At 46.5% G+C, this 20,921-nt stretch overlaps 1 protein-coding gene across 4 annotated transcripts in view; it reads right to left on the bottom strand.

Annotated features, from left to right (window-relative positions):
* The window catches only part of COL27A1 (collagen type XXVII alpha 1 chain), a 244,751-nt gene extending 224,184 nt beyond the window's left edge, over nucleotides 1-20,567 (bottom strand). For all 4 annotated transcript variants that reach the window (XM_027869712.1, XM_027869713.1, XM_027869714.1 and 1 more), the window contains exons 1-3: nucleotides 20,483-20,567; nucleotides 9,588-9,658; nucleotides 1,770-3,730 (exon numbers count right to left, since the gene is read on the bottom strand). In XM_027869712.1, the coding sequence (XP_027725513.1) occupies nucleotides 1,770-3,730; nucleotides 9,588-9,658; nucleotides 20,483-20,535 (2,085 nt within the window). In that variant the 5' untranslated portion in view covers nucleotides 20,536-20,567. The remainder of the gene's footprint in view (nucleotides 1-1,769; nucleotides 3,731-9,587; nucleotides 9,659-20,482) is intronic.
* Nucleotides 20,568-20,921: the final 354 nt, after the last annotated feature.

Raw genomic sequence — 20,921 nt, 5'->3', positions numbered from 1 at the left:
CAAGGAAGAGAATGTGAAGTGTTGTCACTGTCTCCAGGGTAGTTTGGATTGAGAAACACTGATTTAGTAAACAATAGGAAACCTGACCCAGCAGGGGGATGGGAACAGCCAGGTGTCTGGGGTGAAAGAAAGGAAGAGGGAGCCAAGAGAAGACTTCAGAAGAACACTAGTCATTGGGGATAAGAACATAGTGGGGAGAACACTGAACTGATGATTTAGTTCCAAGAATCCAGGGCTCTTGTCCTGCATCTACTGCCAATTTGCTCTGGGACCCCAGGGAAGTTTCCCAAGGGCTCAGTTTCCTCATCTGTCAGATGAGGAAGTTGGACTACATCATCTCTAAGGTCCCTTGAAGGTCTGTGACCCTATGATCCTGTGTTAGTTCTAAAGTTCCTTCCAGTGCTAAAAATCCTATGATTCTACAACCCAAGAAAGGAAATTCTTCACGGAGGTAGGGCGATACCATTTTCTGTTTATAAGAAGCCACTGGAGAATTATCAGCAAACTGTCTGGGAGGAAACTCAGTCTTTATAGCAGGGACCCCCAATAAGTCAACTTAAATTCACTGGATGATCTTTAAAATGATATCTGGTTATCAGCTCTAGTAAGTAACTTGTACCCTCAGCTAATCCCTATCCCAGTATCTGTCACCGTCATAATACAAAAAAAAAAGCTGGCGTTTATATAATGCTTTAAGATTTATAAGCATTTTATATGCATTAGCTCAATTGTCCCTCAAATCGATAGTAGCTAGAGAGCTGGCCTTGGAGTTAGAAAGACTTGGGTTCAGATCCTGCCTTTGACACATAATGTGGCTAAGATCCTGGGCACTTAACCTGCCAGTGCCCCCAGGCAACTTTGTAAGACTATAAATTACAGAACAGGTACCATTTTGCACTGGCAGAGGGAGTTAACTCTCTGGGAACTTCCTACACAAATAAAATTGCATGGTTAGGTCTAAAAAAAAAAACCTACAACAGCAACAACAAAAAGTAACCCTACAGGATAAATATCTAAGGCAGTATTATCCCAGTCTACAGTTGAGGCTCAGAGAGGTTAAGTGATTCTCCCCAGCAGAATGGAAGCTCCCTAGGGGCAGGGATTGTTTTTCACTGCTTTTTTGGATCCCCAACACTTCCTTCAGTTCTCTGAATATAGCAGGTGCTTAAAAGATAGTCATTGAACCAAACTGAATTTGCCTATGATCACATAGGGAAGAGTCAAGGGAAGGAAACCCAGGTGTCTCCTGACTCTGAGTTTGGCTCCAACTCCATGACACCTTACTTAATACTTCTTACTTAATACTTCAGGAAAGTCTTACTTTCTTACTTATGTTACTTAATACTTCAGGAAAGTCAAGAGTAGCAGCAAAACATTGGGCATCCTTTATAGACCTGGACTTCTAAGTCAATACCTAATGACAGAAAATATAGGATCACAGAATTCAGAGCTAGAAGGAACCTAGCCCAGCCCTCCTCGTTTCACGGTTGAGTAACTGAAGGCCCGAGAGAAGTGGCTTAACCAAGCTCCATCAGAGAGGAATCAGAAGAAATGGCATCTGAATCCATGCCCTCTAGCCTCAAGTCCAGTGTTCATCCTACAACACCATGGCTGCCATGAACCTCATCAAAACATAAAGGCTGGAGCAAACAATGACCAGATGATTGGTACTACCTCTGTCTTGCCCTGATGCTGGTCTCTATGGCCACTGTCACTTACACTCTGGTATAAAAGTGAGGCAAGAAGGCACACAAAGCATCTAGACTTACTGGGAAGCCAGGGTCTCCCTTCTGCCCCGGAGGTCCCAACAGCAATGGGAATAAGGTGGGCCCAATCGGGTCAAAGAACAGGTAACCATCTGTGTGAGTGAGGGTGATGGCACCCACAAACCGAGAGCTGGAGGCGGGGTGCTGCGTGAGAACCGTGGCAGCCGTACGACTGAGCTGAGCCTGTTTGGGGATGGGCCGAGCAGTCAGATTCTTCAGGCTTGAAGGGAAGGAGACAGTACTAGGTGGATCTCCAGTCTTCCTAGGGCTTGGATGGCTAGGTGGCCAGGGGGTACTCTTTGGAGTTGATTTCTTCTTCACAGTGGACTCAGCCACCTTCTTGCTGCCAGTGGAATTGAGACCAGGAGGAGAGCCTGGGTAGAAGGTGGGAGGTATTGTTCTGGGCAATTTGATCCCCGTGGTAGGAAACACTGGTTTCACTGGGGGCCTAGGAGTCTGGGCTAGGCTAGAACCTGAGGCTGGCAAGGATGGCTTAATTGAAGGGTGGGTCAGCTTGGCTGTGCCAGTATAAGCCAACACTGGCTTGCTGGTAGAAGGAAGGTTTCTGGCCATACTGGCTCTGGAGCCCTGGGACACTGTCTTGGTGGTGACGGGAGGGGAGGACCGTACAGCAGGAGGCACTGGCCTGGCGGTGGGAAAAGGAGTTTTGGCTGTTGCAGAGTTCTGAAGTGTGGGCTTCACTGTAGGAGGAGATGGGGCTTTGGCAGGGATGATTTGGGAGCCAAGGGGCACTGGCTTCATGTTGGAAGGGAAGCTCTTAGATGGAGAGGTTAGCACTGGCTTGACGATGGCATGGGGCCTCTTAGCTGGGACCACAGTGACAGAAGGAGTTACTGGCTTAATAGGAATATAGGGAATCTTAACCACACTGGCTTTGGATGTGGGTGGCACAGGCATCATGGCAGGAATGGGAGGTTTGGTGGAGCTGCTCTGGGAGGTGGTCAGTGCAGACCTGAGCACAGAGGAGGAAGGTTTGCCTGAAGACAAAGGCAATGGCTTTGCAGTCACTGGTATGGTCCAGACCAGACCACTCATTGGGGTTGATCGGGATGACCAAGGATCCACAGTGCTAGTCCTCATAGGTTGGTGGGGGGGCACCACCAACCCAGGGCTGGTCAGTGCTGAAGGCACCACTGTTATCTTGGCACCTTTGCCTGGTGCTCTGGGCAAGGCCTGGGTAGTCTTGGCAATTTGAAGGGATGCCAGTGGAGGCATCACAGTGGTCAGGTTCCTCAGGCTCTGCAGAGAAGCATCAGTCTGGAGGCCAAGGTGGACATTGGCATCAGGGTCCTGGGGAAGTAGGGGAAGGAGTGGGGGCAAGAGTGGCCGGTATGTGTCAGCCTGTCTGCACTGCTTCTTCAGATATTTACAGTAATTATGAGCTGCCTTGGCAGAAGGATAAATATTGAACTGGCACACTGCACCCTCAAACTGGACTGAGTGTTGGTTCATCTTCCCAAAGAGGAAAGACCCCTCAGGATCAAGAGATACATCTTTTTTAAAATGCAAATCCATGGGTATCTGGTGCTTCCCACAGGAAGTAATGAGGGTGACCACCCGACCTCGGATACTGATGGCCAAGTGGTGCCACCGCCCATCATGCACATCGTAACTGAAGGCCAGGGAGCGCCGCTGGCCCAAGTAGAGGATGATCTTGCCAGGAATGAACTGAACACCCAACTGCAACTTCTTCCTGCTGCTCCGGACAGCAAAGAGGAAGGCATTATTGACACGGTGGGAACAGAGGCTCAGCACCAAGGTCAGCTCAGTGCCAAAGGTGGCAGGAATGATGGCTCGGGTGGGGGCTTCAATGCGGGTCCGCTGTGTGAAGATGAATCCTGACTGAAATGGGATGACTCCTGGAGGGATGGGGGCCAGCCCCGGGGCCCGTCCACCAGCTGACTTCTTCCCACTGAGGCCCAGCCGTTGGAGGACATCCACATCTAGGGGGTGGGGAACAAGATGAGCCAGTTATAGCCTTGGGGAAATGCACCAACCTTATTAATGATAATAACAATAACAATGATAGCTAGTATTTAAGTAGCACTTGAATGTTTGCAAAGAGCCTTACAAATATTTCACTTTAATCCTATGACAACCATGGAAGATAGGTGCCACTATCATACTTATTTTACAAATAAGGACACTGAGGCAAACAGAAGTTGTGACCTCTCCAGGGTCACAAGAGCTAGTACGTATCTGATGTCAGATTTGAATTCAGGTATTTCTGACTCTGAATCCAACCCCTATCCACTGCACAATGGGGATGAACCCTAAACCACTAACTCATTGCCCTGTTTTTGTTAAGACTATTTCCACTTGTCCGAATTTTGCCCTACAGTCAAAGCTCAGCTCAAGTCCCACTTCCCCTTCCTGTGAAGCCTTTCCAGCCCACTTCCTACTGATGATCATGAGATCATAAGATCACAGATCTAAAATTGAGAGGGAAGTCATCTAATCTAACCCCCTCATTTTACAAATGAAGAAACTGAGGCCCAGAAAGATGAAGTGACTTGCCCAAGCTCACACAGTTAAGAAGTAGCAGGTCCAAGATGTGAACATGGGTTCTCTGATTCTAGATCTGGTGCCCTGACCACTGCACTACACAGCTTCATGTAGCCTAGACAAGAGGGGTAATATGAGAGCTGTCTTCAAATAGCAGAAGGGCTTCTGAAACAGTTACTGTCATAACAAATATGAAGGAGATCCCCTGTATGGCCCAAAGTTTCCAAATATGAAAAGGGCTTCCTTGTAAGGGAGCAAGCTCCCATCACTCAGAGTTTCCAAGCAGAAGCTCACTAGCCCCCATCAGAGGAACTGTGGATATACTGTAAAAGCACAGGGAGGGGGCTAGATTTAGACAACCCCTACAGTCTCTCGTGATTCAGTGCGATCCGATGACACCTGGCTGAGACAATGTCCCGAGGTCTCCAGGAAGGCTCTAATTGTGAAAGTCACACAGGGAGAAAGGATTTCTTGTCAGCCTATTGAACTTTCAAATGTAACTGTCTATGGCGAAGAGACAGTCTAGGTTTCCTCCTGAACTCTGTCCTCTGGCCAGAGCTTAGAGTTTGGACAACTGACCACGAGCCAAGACAGGCCACATCCGCCCAGTAATTACCAGCACAGAATTTGATGGACCAAAAGAAACAAGAATCCAAAAAAAAAAGCTTCCCAAATTTGTTTATATAAGATCCTTCAAGCCTCTCTCCTTCCTTCTGCTTTGGCCTTTTGCAGCCTGAAGCCACTGAGTCGAGTGACTTGTTGGTATCTGGGGAACTAGCAATGAGGAGGTGGGTTCCTAAGTCCTGGTCAGATGGGGACAACTCACCGAGCTGGGTGGGTCTGAGACTTAAAATCGCCAGCTGGACAAATGGGGGACCCAACCGAATATCCCTGGATTTTTAGCATCCCTGGTAAGCAAGCCTGAAATGAATTCCTCTGCATTCCTAAGTCTCTCCCAATGCCATCCATTCCCCTTCTCTTTAACACAACTCTGAATCCCCCAGAATCTGAGGGATCAGGTAGAGGTAAAATGCTCATTCACTTCTCTCCTTTTCAGCTGGCAAAATGAAAAGAGATGGGAGTGAGGAAACCTGGGTTCAAGTCCAGAAAAGAGAAATTTGGAAGGAGTAAAAGGTTATTGCAGTCAATGTAATGGGAGGGAAGAGGGTGTTGGAGAGAAGGGGGAAGTTATACAATGTGTATGCCATCTTTCATATCTCTGCTAAGATCTAATTATAGATCAGGATCAGGAAGGACCCTAGAACACAATCATTTATAGCTGGAAGGAGTCTTAGAACACAGAATATTAGTGGGGAGAGAGACTTCAGAACACAGAAGATTAAGCTAGAAGGGACCTTAGCATGCAGACTGCTGTATATCTGGACGGGAACTTAGAACCCAGAATACTGGAGCTAGAAGGAACCTTAGGATATGGAATGTCAGAACATAGGGTGTTAGAGTTAGAACATAGGCCGTTAGAACACAGAACATTAGAAAGCTGGAGTTGGAAGAGACAAAAGACCTTGAAAAGTCAAAGCTAGAAGGGTCCATAGAACATAGAATGTCAAAGCTGGAAGAAGTCATTGAAAGCAGAATATCAGGACTGCAAAGGACCTTAGAGGTTATTGAGTCCAACTCCCTTATTTTACAAATGAGGAAACTGAGACCCTAGAGGGCAAGTGACTTTCAAAATAAAAATAAAAATAATGATGATGATGATGATGATGATGAACAATGACATTTTGTGCTCACAGCAACCCTGAGGGTAGGTGCTATTTTTATCCCTAGGGTCACATAGTGGGTATGTGGGGCAGCTGATGGTGCAATAGATAGAGTGCTGGACCTGGAGTCAGGAAAACCTGAGTTCAAACTCTGTCTCAGATATTTACTAGCTATGTGACCTGGACAAATCACTTGTTTGCCTCACTTTTCTCATCTATAAAATGGGAATGATAACAGCACCTACATCCCAGGGTTGTGAGAATCAAATGAGATAATCATTAAGTGGGTGATTCTTACACAGTGATTATTAGCTATGACTTTGTGATTGGGGCTAAGTGAGTGCCGGGCCCAGGAGTCAGGAAGACTCATCTTCCTGAGTTCAAATCTGGCCTCAGACACTTCCTAGCTGTGTGACCCTGGGCAAGTTATTTAATCCTGTTTGTCTCAGGTCTTTGTCTATAAAATGAGCTGGACAAGGAAATGGCAAATCACTCCAGTACTTTTGCCAAGAAAATCCCAAATGAGGTCACAAAGAGTCAGACTAGGACTGAAAAAAGACTGAACAACAGCAACTTTATTGTTACTATTATTACTCTTTGAACTCAGTTCTTCCACTGTGCCACCTAGCTGCCTCAAAAATTGGGACTTAACCGAGAGCTCCTGACACCCATTCAGATCTGATCCCTTGGTCTTGTTCTGTACAAAAGCCATGACAGTACCAATGAAAGAACATCTGGTCATCTGGGGGGCAGGGATAAGAGGGAAAGAGATATGGGTCAAAGATGGGGGGTGGGGGAAAGAGAATAGAGGGGGTTACAGAGAGAATCAGTAAGAACAGGCGAAGTGACTGAGATGGGAGAACTGAGCCAATCCAACTGAGCTCTCCAGCTGGAGCAGGCTAGATGCCTTTATTACATAAACCGTGCTCCAAAAACACCCCTCCTCTGCTCCTACCCCCCCCCCAAGTGCCTGACTCAGGGCTCTAGACAGCTGTTCACCTACTTTGCAGGGGAGGTGGGGGTGGGGAGGAGGGGGAAGCAAGTTTGGAAAATATGACATTTGCAAAAAAGCATTGCTGGATTGGTCCTGCTGGGCTTTGCCCCACCCCATCCCCTCTCTGAAGCTAGGTTACTGCTAAGGCAAAGACTTGACCTGGAACCTTCCCTCCACCCCCAATTCTAGGGTCCCTGGATTATAATCCAGGCTCTTATCTCCTTCCCCTTTTGCCTGACCTTACAGCAATGGCTAGGGAGAAAGAGGTGTTGCTATTTTAAGAACAAGGAAGTGTTCTGACAAACAGATGTGGGAGAGATCTGTTTCAGTTTTCGTGATCCAGACAAGGAAAGTCATCCCCACCCTCCTCTCTCCCGAGAGGATCCACTGGCCCTCGGTGGAATAACCCTAGCAAGTAGTAAGAGGCAAGGAGCCTTGTGAGGCCCAGCAGAGGCCAGACAAGTGAGCTCTCCGGGCCCAGGAGTCCTAATCCTAACTGTGCCATGAATGAATGGTCTGAGGATCTTACCAACCCTCTCCGGGTTGTGACTTCCTTCTCTGCCACCCTGACTGTCAAGTCCCTTCTACCAGCCCACCAAGAAAATATCCTTCAGGCTCCCCTAATTTATTCTCCCACCTCTACCTCACTCCAGTTTTCCACATACCAAGTTCATTTCCTCCCCCTCTGAGACAGGGGTCAGGGAGCCCGACCTCCAATTCTGAGGCTGCCAGTACCAAGCTCTATAAACTTGGTACAGAGGAAAAAGCCCAGGCTCTGGAGTCATAGGACCCAGGTGTGGTATCTGAGCCACACTCAAGTGCTCCCTGCACTGTGACAAGTGGATGCCTACAACAGAGGTCACTTTGGGCAAATCATTTAACCTCTTGGCGCCTCAGTTTCCTCATCAGTAAAATGAGGGGGAGCTAGTGGATAGAACACCCAGCCTGGAGTCAGGAAGACTCACCTTCATGAGTCCAAATTTGGCCTCAGACACTTACCAACCTGTGTGAGCCTAAGCAAGTCACTTAACCCTGTTTGCCTCAGTTTCCTCTTCTGTAAAATGAACAAGAGAAGGAAATGGCTCCTACGTCTTCACCAATAAAGCCCCAAATGGAGTTGTGAAGAGTCAGACACAACTAAAAATGACCGAACAATGATAAAAAATGGGGAGGGGGCATTGGACTTGATGGTCTCTGAGGACCCTTCTAACTCTCGATCAAGGGTTCTGAATCTGGAGTCCATGAGCTTAGACGTGAAATCACTTGTATCTTTATTTTGACTAACCTCTAACTGAAACTTAGCATTTCCTTTCAATATGAATACAGGCAACAAACACTGTTCTAGGAAGGGCTCCCTAGTCCCCACCAGACCGCAGATGGGGTCCATGGCACAAAACAAGGCTGAGCTCGAGATCTGCGTTGCTTCCTTTCAGTCCCAACAGAAATCCCACCTTCTCCTGGAAGCCTTCCCCAATCCTCTTAATTCCAGTGCCTTCTCTCCGTTCATTGTTTCCTATTTATCCTGAATGTAATTTGTTTTGTTGTCTCTCCCATTAGATTCCACAATGAGCAGGGACTGTCTTTTGTCTCTTTTTATGTGCTCAGAACTTAGTACAGGGCCTGGCACATAGTAGGGGCTTAATAAAGATTGATTAATTAATTGATTGATTCAACAATCTTAGACAAGTCACACAATCCTTCTGGGCCTAGTTATTGATTTATTTTTAATCTTTCAAGTGAGGTTAATAATACTTCCCCTGCCTGCTTCATAGGGGTACATATATTATTTATAGATACTATAGAGGAAGTGTGGCATAGTTAATGGAGAGCTGGCTTTGAGGCCAGCAAGATCTGGCTTCTAGCCTGACCTCTGACACATACTGGCACTGTTAACACTGGCAAGTCACTTAACTAACCCCTCTGTGTCTCCAGGCAGCTGTCTATGACACTAAGGTTCAGAGGAAGTGCCTATCAGCACTGATGGGAGAAGCTCTTCATTAGGAGCTCTCCACACCATCAAAATCACAGGTCTAATAAGTGTCTCTGTGTCTCTGTGTGTGTATATGTGTGTGTGTGTGTGTATATATTATATATGTGTATATATGCTTATATATTATACAGATCTATTAGTCATACCGTGGTTTTTAAAAGTTAAAAGGCACCAACTGATTTTATTATTGCTTATAAGTTTACTTTAAAGTTCCTCATCTTCTTAACCTGTTAATTCTCAGAATCACAACTCAATTCTTTCACAGGTGTGAAATAAAGAAAACTGCCCACACATCTGGGTTAGGCTCTCACACCCTCAATATCTCAAAATAAGGTCAATACATATTTTCTAGAATATTGAAATCCAGCCAGGGGCAGGAGAGAGGCATAGATTTCTGACAATGCCTTCTGTTCCTTAAAGCTTATAATGATCCCCCCCATTTTACTGATGCAGAAAACTGAAGCACCCAAAGGAAAGTCGTGATTCAGAGCCTGAGTTTCTCCACCATAGCTCTCAGGGATGATGCTTCCCACCCCCTTGCTCCCTTTTCCTAAAGTAAAAATTTTTCTAAAAGAGAGAGAGAAAAGTACCTTCAGGATCTCCCTGGGTGAAGGCCAGGCCACAGGTAGAACAGAAGACAATCCAGGCTAAGAGGAATCCCCTATGAATCAGAGAGGGAAAGCAAGAAAGTACACACATCAGTTTCTAGCTCCAGTAACCAGGTCCCACTGCCAGGGAGTGCAGTTGAGGGGAGGGAGAAGGGAGTTGGTCAGGACCATCCAAAGCCACAAATGGCCATCTCTCCCAAGCAGTGAAGATAAGAGGACTGACTCAGAATCAGTATCCTTCTGGGAAACAGAGCTCTTGCAGAAGCCATTACCTGGTCCCATCTCCACAAGGGCTGCTCCCACAGACTATGATTATGGCAGGTCGGCTGGAAGCAAGGCTGGGAGACTTATTTCTGGGGTTCTAGGGCTCACCTGCCCTAGCCGGCAGGTGAGCCTGGAGCTTAGGGGGGAAGGTGCTTCTATTCTTGAATCTGAGGGGAGGTAGTAGTTGAAGTAGTAGCAGTGGTTTGACTGACCTGGCATATGCCATGCCTTATCTTTCCCTTGGGACACTTTGCTGCTCCAGTCAGGCTGCTTTTCCTGCCATGGTGGTGGGACCATCACAAATGCAGTCCCCCTTGCCGATGATGACTTCGGGGCCAGGCTGGAAGCAGGGCCAGTGGTCTGATCCTGGGGTTTGGGGTTTCAGGATCCCACTCCATCTACAATAGAGTCTAAGGGAAGGTGGCGGTGGTGGTTTGCCCATCTGGCACATGCCAACTTCTGTATTTCAGAAAGCCTTACTGCTTCTTGTGGACAAGGAGGGTTTCACTTTTGTTTGTGTATCTCCAGTGCCTATCCCGGTGCCCAACACATAGCAGGCACCTAATCAATCAATCATTCAATAATCAATCAATCCATCCCACAGCTAACAAATTGATATTTCTAAAACATAAGTCTGATCATTTCTTTCTTTGCATCCCCAGGGCCGATCACAATGCCTAGTACATACTCGGTGCTTGGCAACAGATTGGCTGATATAATAAGACTAGGACCTAATTTACAGGCTCTCTTGCCCCCAAAATGACGAATTGAAGAGGGCAGAGGAGGAGGAGGAGAAGGGGGCTCCCCTAGAAGACACTAAGAAAAGACTGGAGGTTCAGCTACATACAATCAGCCCACAAACTGATTGTGGGGCAGGCATGGAGCACACCCAGACTCACCCTACCCCACCTCACTTCTTCCAGACTGCCGTGCCTGTTCCTCCTCGCTGTATATAAAGATGCTCTAATGCCTCAAGGCTCCTAGGATACCTGTGCTAGGATACCTGTGCAGGTGACAGCCCCTCTCTACTTCAGTAGACTGATATTTCAGGGGCTGAGGATGGCCAGCCCTCTCCACAAAAAGAAGGGGAAGAGATCGCCCTTGATACATGCTGCTTGAACTTTCACTAAAGATCACTAAGCACCCAATGGCTTCAAATAAAGAAGAAAGACACAGCCAGGCTCTTCCCAGAGGCATCAGGTGGAAAAGTGCTAAGCTCAAACCCTCCTCTGGCCACTCTGTTTCCAACCTTACAAATCATTTCACTTTGCATTTGCAAAGTGCATTTACACTTAACTTTTCAGTTCCTTTCAATTAACTTTTCATTCCTTCATTGGGTCCTCACAAAACCCATTGGAGGGAGGTACAACCAGAGATTATTGTACCCATTTGATGTATGAGAAGACTGAGGACCAAAGAAAAGAAATGACTTGCTCAAATAAGTGGAAGAGCCCAGACTAGAACCCAGGGTTCTTTCCACTGTAGTGTCTCCTACCTTCCTCTCACCTGCCCAGTGACTCTACTGCTCCTGCCTCAGTACCATCCGGGACTGGAAAACAATACAATTCCCAGACCAGGAAGGAGGTCAAACTTGACACTGGGGTCAGTATAGTCCCTTTCCCCAAGCCAGGGACTTCTGATGGATGGTAACGCTGACAGAAGCCCAGAAAAGGGTTCCAGCTGGCCCAGGCCGCTCAGCCTCCACTGCCCTAAACACAGTTGGCCCTACGACAAAGACCAATACATCGACGGAAAACACTTTGGCAAGACGACACTGGCATTAGTGGAAAAACTGAACAGTTTCTCCAAGTGTGGCCAGAGACGGATGGGACTGTTAATCCCGACAGGTTCCCCTGCATGAATTTTTCCATGAGAGCTCCCTGCCCAGGGCCCCTTGAGTACCTCTTGGCCAGGGGAGTCCAGAAAGACACTCTTCTTCACAGGTTCCAGTCCCACCTTCCTCAGCAGACCTCAGCCTTTAGTTTCCAGCCTAAGCCAGTCCTCTACCAGCCAAAAAAAGGCCTGCCTATGTTTGGAGTGAGAGAGGGGAGGGGGAATGTTGGCGTTAGCTCTTCCTCTCACCCCCTTACTTCAGCATCTACACTTCCATGGTGAGATGCCAGGGAAGAAATACCAACCAGTTTAGAATCATTTACCAGTGCTGGGGAGCACCTTAGTCCAGCCTCCATATTTTAAAGAGAAAGAAACTGAGGCCTAAAGCAGGCTTCAAAGGGATTTGGGCCAGAATAAGAACTTCCTGGGCCTCCTGAATTCCAGCTCAGTGCTCTTTTCCCCCATGTTACATTATCCTTCCAATATGGTACAGAGAAAAAAAGACTGGATTTGGGGTCAGAGGACTTCGGTTTAAATCTTCATTCTTCTACTTGCTGTGTATTCTTGGACAAATCCCATAACATCCCAATACCTCAGTTTCCCCATCTGTCAAATGAGGCAGCTGTACTACATGATCAATGAGGTCCTTTCCAGTTCTAAATCTATGATCCCATGAACTTTCAAAATTTGACTGACTGAAGGCTAGTATCTTCTCCAGTCCGTATGTTCAAGGACCAAAAATACACAGGGAACCAGTTTAAGGTTAACAACAAAGTCCACGGGTGATTTCCTAGAGATGATGTAAAAGCAGCTCAGATTTATATATCACTTTAAAGTTTGCAAAACACTTATGTGTGTATCTGTGTGCATATGTGTGTGTGTGTGTGTGTGTGTTCGTGCATATATATATGTATATATTCTCTATATTGATCTTTATAATAAACCTTTGGGCACAGGTGGTTCAAATATCTCAGATGAGGAAACTGAGGCAAGAAAGGTTAAGTGCCCCATAGATTCAGAGGATTTAGAGGTCACAAAGCTGGTAAGTGGGAGAGCTAGAACTCAAAAATGGTCCTCTTACTCCAAACCCAGTGCTCCCCTTTCGGCTATAGTGAGTTTTCCTCCTCAACAGACCCAGTTTGTTACCTATTTAATGTTCAACTGGGGCATCCAGGTGGCACAGTGAGCCTAAAGTCAGGAAGATTCCTCTTCCTGAGATCAAGTCCAGCCTCAGACACTTAATAGCTGTGTGACCCTGGGTAAGTCACTTAACCCTGCTTGCCTCAGTTTCCTCATCTCTAAAATGAAATGGGGAAGGAAATGGCAAACCACTCCAGTGTCTTTGCCAAGAAAACCCCAAATAGGGCTGTGAAGAGTGACATACAACTAAAAACAACTGAACAACAATAAAAAATGTTCGACATAGAACTAACTCTTGATTATCTGCTCATAACTTATCCATTATGTGAATCGCCAAACTGGCAATGTTTTCATCCAAGCTTGGCTTTCTCCAGCCCCAAGCACACTTCAGGGTTGCCTCCCCTGGCGACCAGCCAGTGCATTCTCAGGAAATGTAAACTTGCTTTCAGATTAGTTCAAGCCAAAGGGAATTAGAAAGCTCAGCCTGCTGTCCAAAAGTCATAGTGTACTCCAAAACCCTAAAGAAGTGACTTAAAAACATCCCTGGTTTTGGATTGTCCATGGGATAGCTTCCTACCATCATAGAGCTTGCCTGATTAGAGTATGAGACAACATATGTAAAGCACTTCGCAAATCTATTGTGATTATTATTGTTATTGTTATCATTACAACAGCACCAGCATGATAGGGGGAGGAACAATTTCTCAACTGTCAAAAATGTCTGGGCAGAATGAACAAGCTGTTTGACTATATTGCTTCTGTCACTGTCTCTAAAAACTAGGTTTCACTGAACTTTTTTTTTTTTTTTGGAGTTTAGATCTTCCTTTCTCACCAAGGCCAGAAGTGCAAGATCTCCCATCCACACTTCTGATCAGGGCTGAAGCTTTGACCTACTGTTTCCAACCTGGCTGGGCTGGTTCACTTCTCCTTAGGAAATCTGGGAGTCCTCTGCCTCCTGGGGGTTCCCTAGTGTGGTGCCAAATGATGTAGACACCTGGTCAACTTTAACTTTAGCCCTACTATAGCTCAGAACTCCCGAACTCAAGCAATCCACTAGTCTCAGCCTCCCCAGCCACTGGGGCCTGCAATTTGTAGTGCAATTGTAGGCCTGCAATACTATGATGGGCTAGCTAAGCTTTCTTGGAAGCACTGTTTAGGAATCGAAGAGTTTCCACACATAGCCTCCCACTCCTTTCCTCTTTATAACTCTTTGCAAATTGCAAATAGTCAATCCTAACACCTAAAATACTGTATTTAATTGTGAGGTTGATGGACTTCTTATTCCTAATTTTCAAGTGGGAATAGTCAGAAGATGACCAGAACAAATATGGCACATTCTGTCCAAACACCTGGGTGCTGCAAGTACATGCAGTTAGGATTGAAATCAGTACTCCCATCTCAAAAGCCTGTGCCCAACCAACCAAGCCTCCTGCTTGTTACGGTCTTCACTGAGAATTTCATTCCCAGATGCATTTAGCCATAGTATGTAAAAACCTTACAGCAGGAAAGGACTTTAAAGGTTACAAGTCCTTAACTTGGGGTCCAAGAACCATAGATTTCAGGAGGTCCATGATTTTTTAAAAACATTTTGATAACTGTATTTCAATAGAAATGGTTTCCTTTGTGATTCCATGTATGTCATTTTATGTACTTAAAAACATTATTCTGAGAAAGGGCCCATAGGCTTCACCAGAATGCCAAAGGGAGTCATGGCACAAAGAGTTAAGAACCCCTGTTATAGACCATCTGCTCCAGGGCTGTTCATATACCCCCAAGGGGCACAAAAAACTTGTTAAGGGGAAGACAAGGACTATTTGGTAAACAACTATATTATCTCAATGAAATATTACAAAAGTAGTAGTAGTAGTAGTGAAAAAACTTAGGGATTGAAGAGAAAATGGTGAAAGAGAGAGCATGATAGGAAAGAGACGGATTATTCTAGGGCCTCTGAAAAAGGTGAAAGAGGCCGTGGAAGAAGTAATTCCTATTGACTAAAACCAAACAAATGAGGCTTGACCATGAAACCCTTGTCGTATTGAGCTAAGGAAAATCAGGAACAAAGATGAATGAAAGATGAACTAAAAAAAAAAATAATAATCAGAAACTCCAAATTGATTTCCAATGAATGAGGTTATAAAACTTCTGGTGTACTACTCTTGGAGAAGCATATCTCATTTCTTACCCAATGTGCTCACAAGTCTTTGACTCTGTTTATAACAACTTAGCTCTAGGATTCAGGATTCTCAGTCCTGTTCTCAATCAAATAAAAAAACAAGAAATAACCTGAACGCTCAACAAGAGTGTTGAGATGAAGCCATCTTTAAAAAAAAAAAACAATATTAAGACTCAAACTATTAGGGGTGGCAAGAAATAGAACCAAAGTTCTCACTACTTTATTTGTGTTGTAATAAACATTTAACAACTTCATAATACTAAGAAAATGTTATGGGGCCAATAAAATTTTCTTTATGAAAAATTAATTGCATGTGCATGGCAAACTCTAGAATTTATTACCTTTTATATGAAATAGTGTAGAAGGGTGGGGTATATTGGATGGTTTACTAAAAGCCAAGGGATGCAGAGACTGAAAAAAGTTGGGAAAACTGATCTAGTCCAATCCCCTCATTTAACAGGAAAGAAAACTTAAGACCCAGAGGGGGAAAGGACTTCTCTAGGGTCACAAGGCAAATTCATGTCAGAGCTGGAATTAGAACCCAGGTCCCCTGCATCCCAATCCAAAGTTCTTTCCAACACACTGAGCAGTGTGATATATTGTAAAGGAGGTTATACAATGAGAAGACCTGGGATCCAATTCTAGGTCTGACACTAATGAGCTATATAACCTTAGGTCCCTTGACTTCCCTAAGCGCCAGTTACTTTCTCTACAAAATGGTGACACTATTTGCCTACCTCACAAGATGCCGTTCTGATGAAAATGCACTATAAATCCCCTAGCCCTATATAAAAATGAATTGATATTAAGTAATAGTGCTATTATTCAGAAAGCTATTTAAAAATCTACCTAAGACAGCAATCATATGGGTGAGGTAGGTACTATATTAAATCTACTTTGCAGAGAGTAGAAATAGTTAATAATAGTTAATTGACTCTTCCAACATCACTGTGATTGTGCCAGCCACAGAGTTGAGGCTGGGAACCCAATGTCCTGTCTCCAAGTTCCCATTCTGGATCCTACCTATTAGACTATTCTATTTCCCACAGAAATGAATGGCTTCTGGGGACATCTACGGGCTACTGCCTGGGAAGATGGTCACAATTTAGAAAGGCTGGGTCCACATTATATTACTAATACCATCAGAGGCAGCAGGCTTCGAAGTTCACTTTTCTCACCTCTCCTAGCTGAAAGGCTGGTTCCCTAGCCCATGATTTAAGAACATCTTGACTGTTTTGTTCCTGTTTCGCTCCTGTTTAGACTATCAGTAATAATGTTAGCACTGGGCTTCCTTCTTCTAGGTTGTTTAGTCACCTCTTCTGCCTGGTGAAGGCACATGGCAGAGCTAGAAGGGGCTACTGCACCCAACCAAGGATACTTGGGGCAGGGGTGAAAACGAGAGGAGGGGAAGATGGGGGATGGGAAAGAAGAAGAGTGGTGGAGAGAGGAAAGGCTCCCAAAGGTGTGACAGCAGCCCAAAGCTACATTGTAAGAAGCCTTCCCCATAAAAAAAGTCAGCGTGATATAAAGAGCTCTAGATTTGGACTCCAATAACAGCAGCCTACCTTCTAGCTATGTGACTATGGACAAGTCACATCTCTTAGCCAGTTTCCTTCTCTGTAAAATGGGAATGATACTGATACCACCTACTGCATAGGGTTATGGTGAAGACAGCACTTGGCTGAAATTGTAAACCACCATAGAAAGGTGAGCTCTTATTCCAGCTATGGATCTAGAAAGAGTATGCAGGTATCCCCATTTTTAGGTTGAAGGGCCCTCTTCAATTAATTATAAGCTATGGATTCTGACTTCTCTTAGGAAAATAACCATTTGCTACAATCCAAGGCCCCTCTGGGGCAGCTAGGTGGCATAGATCCCCTAGCCTGGAGTCATGAAACCTGAATTCAAATCCTGTCTCAGACACTTACTAGTTCTGTGACCCTGGAAAACTCACTTAACCCTGTTTGCCTCAGTTTCCTCATCTCTAAAATAAGCTGGAGAAAGAAATGGCAAACCACTCCACTATCTTTGCCAAGAAACTGCAAATGGGATTACAGACAATCAGATACAACTGAACAAAAAATAGGGAGGCACTGGAATCTTTTGAGCAGGAGAGTGACATAGGCAGACCTATGCATCAGGAATATCACTTTGGCAGCCATACATATGGATCAGAGAGCAGGGAGATCAATTAAGAAGCCATGAAAATAGCACAGTGGATAGAGCACCGGCCTTGGAGTCAGGACAACATGAGCTCAAATCCAGCCTCAGACACATAATACTTACTAGCTATGTGACCCTGGGCAAGTCACTTAACCCCATTGCCTAGCAAAAAACAAAAAAACAAAAAAAAAGAAGCCATGAAAATAGTCCAGGTGACCATGAGGGAATCTATGATCCTGAACTAGGATGATGGTCACATGAGGGGAGAGGATGGGAAGGATTTCTATTCAGGTTTGGCTTTGATGAGGTGACCTCAGAGGTCCCTTCCAACTCTGCAATTCTGTACCATTGTTTTTCCTTTCAGTGAGCCCCTCTATGACTTCTATGCACCAAGGGAAGTAGGGTGGTGGAGTCGGAAGAATAGTAGGATGAGTCAGAAGGCCTAAGTTCAGGTCTCACCTATGCCACTCACTAACTTACTATATGACATTGGCCAAATCTCTTCAATCAAGTCAATAAGTATTTATTAAGCACCTATTGTGTGCCAGGCACACCTCTCCAGACTTCAATTTCACAGAATTAAAAACTGGGACTCCTTCATCTTACAAGGGAAGAAACTAAAGGCCAGAGAGATTTTTACTTGCCACCAGTCACACAGGAAGTAAGTAGCAGAGTACAGATTCAGATTTGGTCCCTTAAATCCAAATCCAGCATTCTTTCAACTACACCATACTCTTCCCCCATCGGCTTCTTCCTGGGGTTTTCCTCAGTGGATCAACTCTGGGGTGAGGTTAGTCAACCGTGCCACTCACTTGCTTATAAGGAGGCTGGTCCAACTGACTACCAGAAGAGTCAGCAGGAACACTACATGTCGGGACAGAAAATCCATCACTTTCTTTGTGCCTAGACAGATTTTCTATAGGAGCAAAGTCAGGATGAAGGGTTTTGCTCATCTTTATCCAATGCCATGCTGAGGAAGAAGGGCTTATTAAGAACTACAATTATCCCTTGTGTTTGTTTATGAAGTGTTTTCATATCCATCATGTAATCTTATTCTCACAATCCTGGGAGGTAGGAAAGCTTACCACTATTTAACAAATAAGGTCAACCAAGGCCCTGAAAGGTAAAGTGGCAGAGTTGGGGCTAGAACAGAGTTCTCTCCCATTCCTCTGACAGACACACCCCAGAGAAGAGATAAGGGGTAAAGAGCTATTAAAGATGAAGCTGATCTGACTTTGAGACATTCCATAAGGTCAAATCCTTTCGCTGTTCTCTATACCTCAGAAGGCTCAGCAGCAATGCCCAAGCATGTCAACGGACACACATCCAAAGATGCCCGGGGATAGGTATTCCAGAAGGTGGTCTGCTTTGCTGCCATAAGGGCTCACCTATTTCCTTCTTCCCCTTTTCAACATGTTAAGATTCTGTACAAGCATTATGGGAAAGTTTAGGTTTTATGTGCCAGCAGGTATGGAAGAGAAGATCATCCCTCCTTGGAACTGTGGACTACAGCAAATACCTTGTGGTTCCCAAAGGGAAACTATCTTGTTCAGGCTTCCTGGTTGGATTAACAAGTTTCCTGACTCACGGTTCTGGGGCTCTTTCCATTGAGCCCCACTGTCTGCTTCTCCAGTTCAGAGGAGGGGGAAGGATATTAGCCAGGCTTTCTGCTCCTTCAGCACTCAATTGGTGTCTGGTTATCTAAGGTCTCAGCCCCATCAGTGGGGTGCCCAACCTGAACCAATCCCTGTGCCCATCAATTCCAGATTCCAGGGAAGGGCACTAGAAATTCATTTCCAAGCTGCAGTTTGGCAAGGGAGGTATGGGGATAAGTTGAAGACTGAGGCACCTAGGAGAGACTAGAGAGTTCTGGTCTCCGGAATCCAGTTAGTCTGAAGTGAGAATCAGGAGGGCCATGGGCCAAAGAAGGAGGAGTAGCTGTCACCAGCAGTACTAGGCAGCCCAAGTTCTGGGAAACGTAGCTTGGGAGCAGATTTGCAAGCATTTGGGACCACAAATGCCTAGCTCTCTTTCATAAAACAGGCAGGGAAGGGGACATCTATGGTAACCTCTGACACTGACTCTGGGCACAAAAGGGGCGTGTAGGAGCACGCAGCTGTGGGACTAGCCAGTACTCCTCCCCTAAAACGGAGGCTTGTCATGGAACTAATCTCATAGTTAAACCAGAGTTCTTCCAAGCACAGATGCTGAAGACAAGAGTTCACAGCTGGTCAACGAGAAAGTTAAAATCACTGTGTTCCTCATGTACAGTCCCAGACTGACTAGCTAACACGGAGACAGGGAGAGAGGGGGAGGGGGAGAGGGAGAGGGAGGGAGGTGGGGGAGGGAGAGAGACAGAGAGAGACAGAGGGAGACAGAGAGAGACAGAGAGAGAGAAAGAAACACAATGATTTGCATATTTGCACACTAAGGCATATGCACAGCATTCAGACACACCCCCAACCAGCCCAGCCCAGCCCAGCCCAGCCCAGCCCAGCCTGAAAGGTTTCCACTAGGCTAGGGCACTACGGCTCCAAGCTGTTCCCTCCACCCAGGGTTTTCAGAAAGAAGGGGCCCGCGCCAGCACAGCAAAAGATCTCTAGCTTCCCTCCCTGCTTGGCTTCCGGAGCCCCCAGTACCCCCAGGCTGGGAAGAGAAAAGAAAATTGAGCTCAGGACTTGCAAACCGCCTGAAGAAGTCCAGCCTTGGAAGGGAGCGTCTGTAAATCATTGGGCCCGGGACGAACGCAGTATTCGTTAACCCTTAACTGCCTGCTTCTTCTCCAACCCCTTTGGGCCAGTGGGATAGGCGGGGGTGGGAGAGTGGGAAGGGGGACAGGAAACAGACTTTTCAGTGGAAGGCTGAGAAGTCCAGAACTAGGCACAATAGGGGGTGGAAGGGATGTTCTTTCCTTCTTCCCTCCTCCTCCCGGATGTCTCTTCCCTCTTTCGCCGGGAGGCTGGGGCAGAGCAGAGACCCCTCAGCACCCAGCTTTGCTGGCTTTGCAGGGAAACCCTACAGGCTATCTACCGGAGCTTCGGCCCTCCCCTTCCCTCTCCCGAGGCGGGACCCGACACCAGGGCAGGAAGCCGCCCCAGGGCATCCCCCAATGCAAAAAAGGACCCCGGAATGTCCCGCCACTGGGGCTTTTGAGCTCATGTAGCCAAAGATAGGAGAAGGGAATTCCTACTAAGCCCGGCTCTCGCAGAGACCAGGGTCGAAGGGAGTGGGAGGCTCTCCACTTCTCCCTCGCCCCTTCCTCCTCTTCTTCCTCCACTGGTCAGAGTTGGGAGTTTTTACTCACCCCCTAGACGCAGCTGCTCTGACTCTGGAGACCGGGGTTGATTCCGGCTCCATCGCGGGTTCCTACTTCATTCTCTCTTTCCCGGGGGGCAAAGAAGTCTCAGCGCGATCCATGGGGAGCTGCGCGCCCTGCGCCCCGACGGCGCGCGCCCCGACGACGGCGCCGACCGCGGCCGCCCAGAACTCTGCGCGGCACCTCCCCCAGCCCGGACTCCTGGGGTTCCCTTCGTCCTCTTCGCGGCTGCTACCTCAGTCCCACCATGGAACTCTCTCACAGCGGATCTCCGCTCCCTCTGGGGCAAAGGGCAGAAAGCCCTGCAATGCACCAGCGGGCAAGAGAGCCAGGAACATGGTTGCAGGAACTCCGGGGGCTCCTCTTCCCCCCCGCACCCCGAAAAAAACTTTCCTACGGGAACTTGGTGTCTCTGCTTTTTAGTGCC

This window comes from Vombatus ursinus, unplaced genomic scaffold, assembly GCF_900497805.2.
Source record: "Vombatus ursinus unplaced genomic scaffold, bare-nosed wombat genome assembly UNPS02014793.1, whole genome shotgun sequence".
NCBI classification, from domain to species: Eukaryota; Metazoa; Chordata; class Mammalia; order Diprotodontia; family Vombatidae; genus Vombatus; species Vombatus ursinus.
The sequence above is the reverse complement of the archived record's forward strand: the minus strand, read 5'-3'. Positions and strand labels throughout refer to the sequence as shown.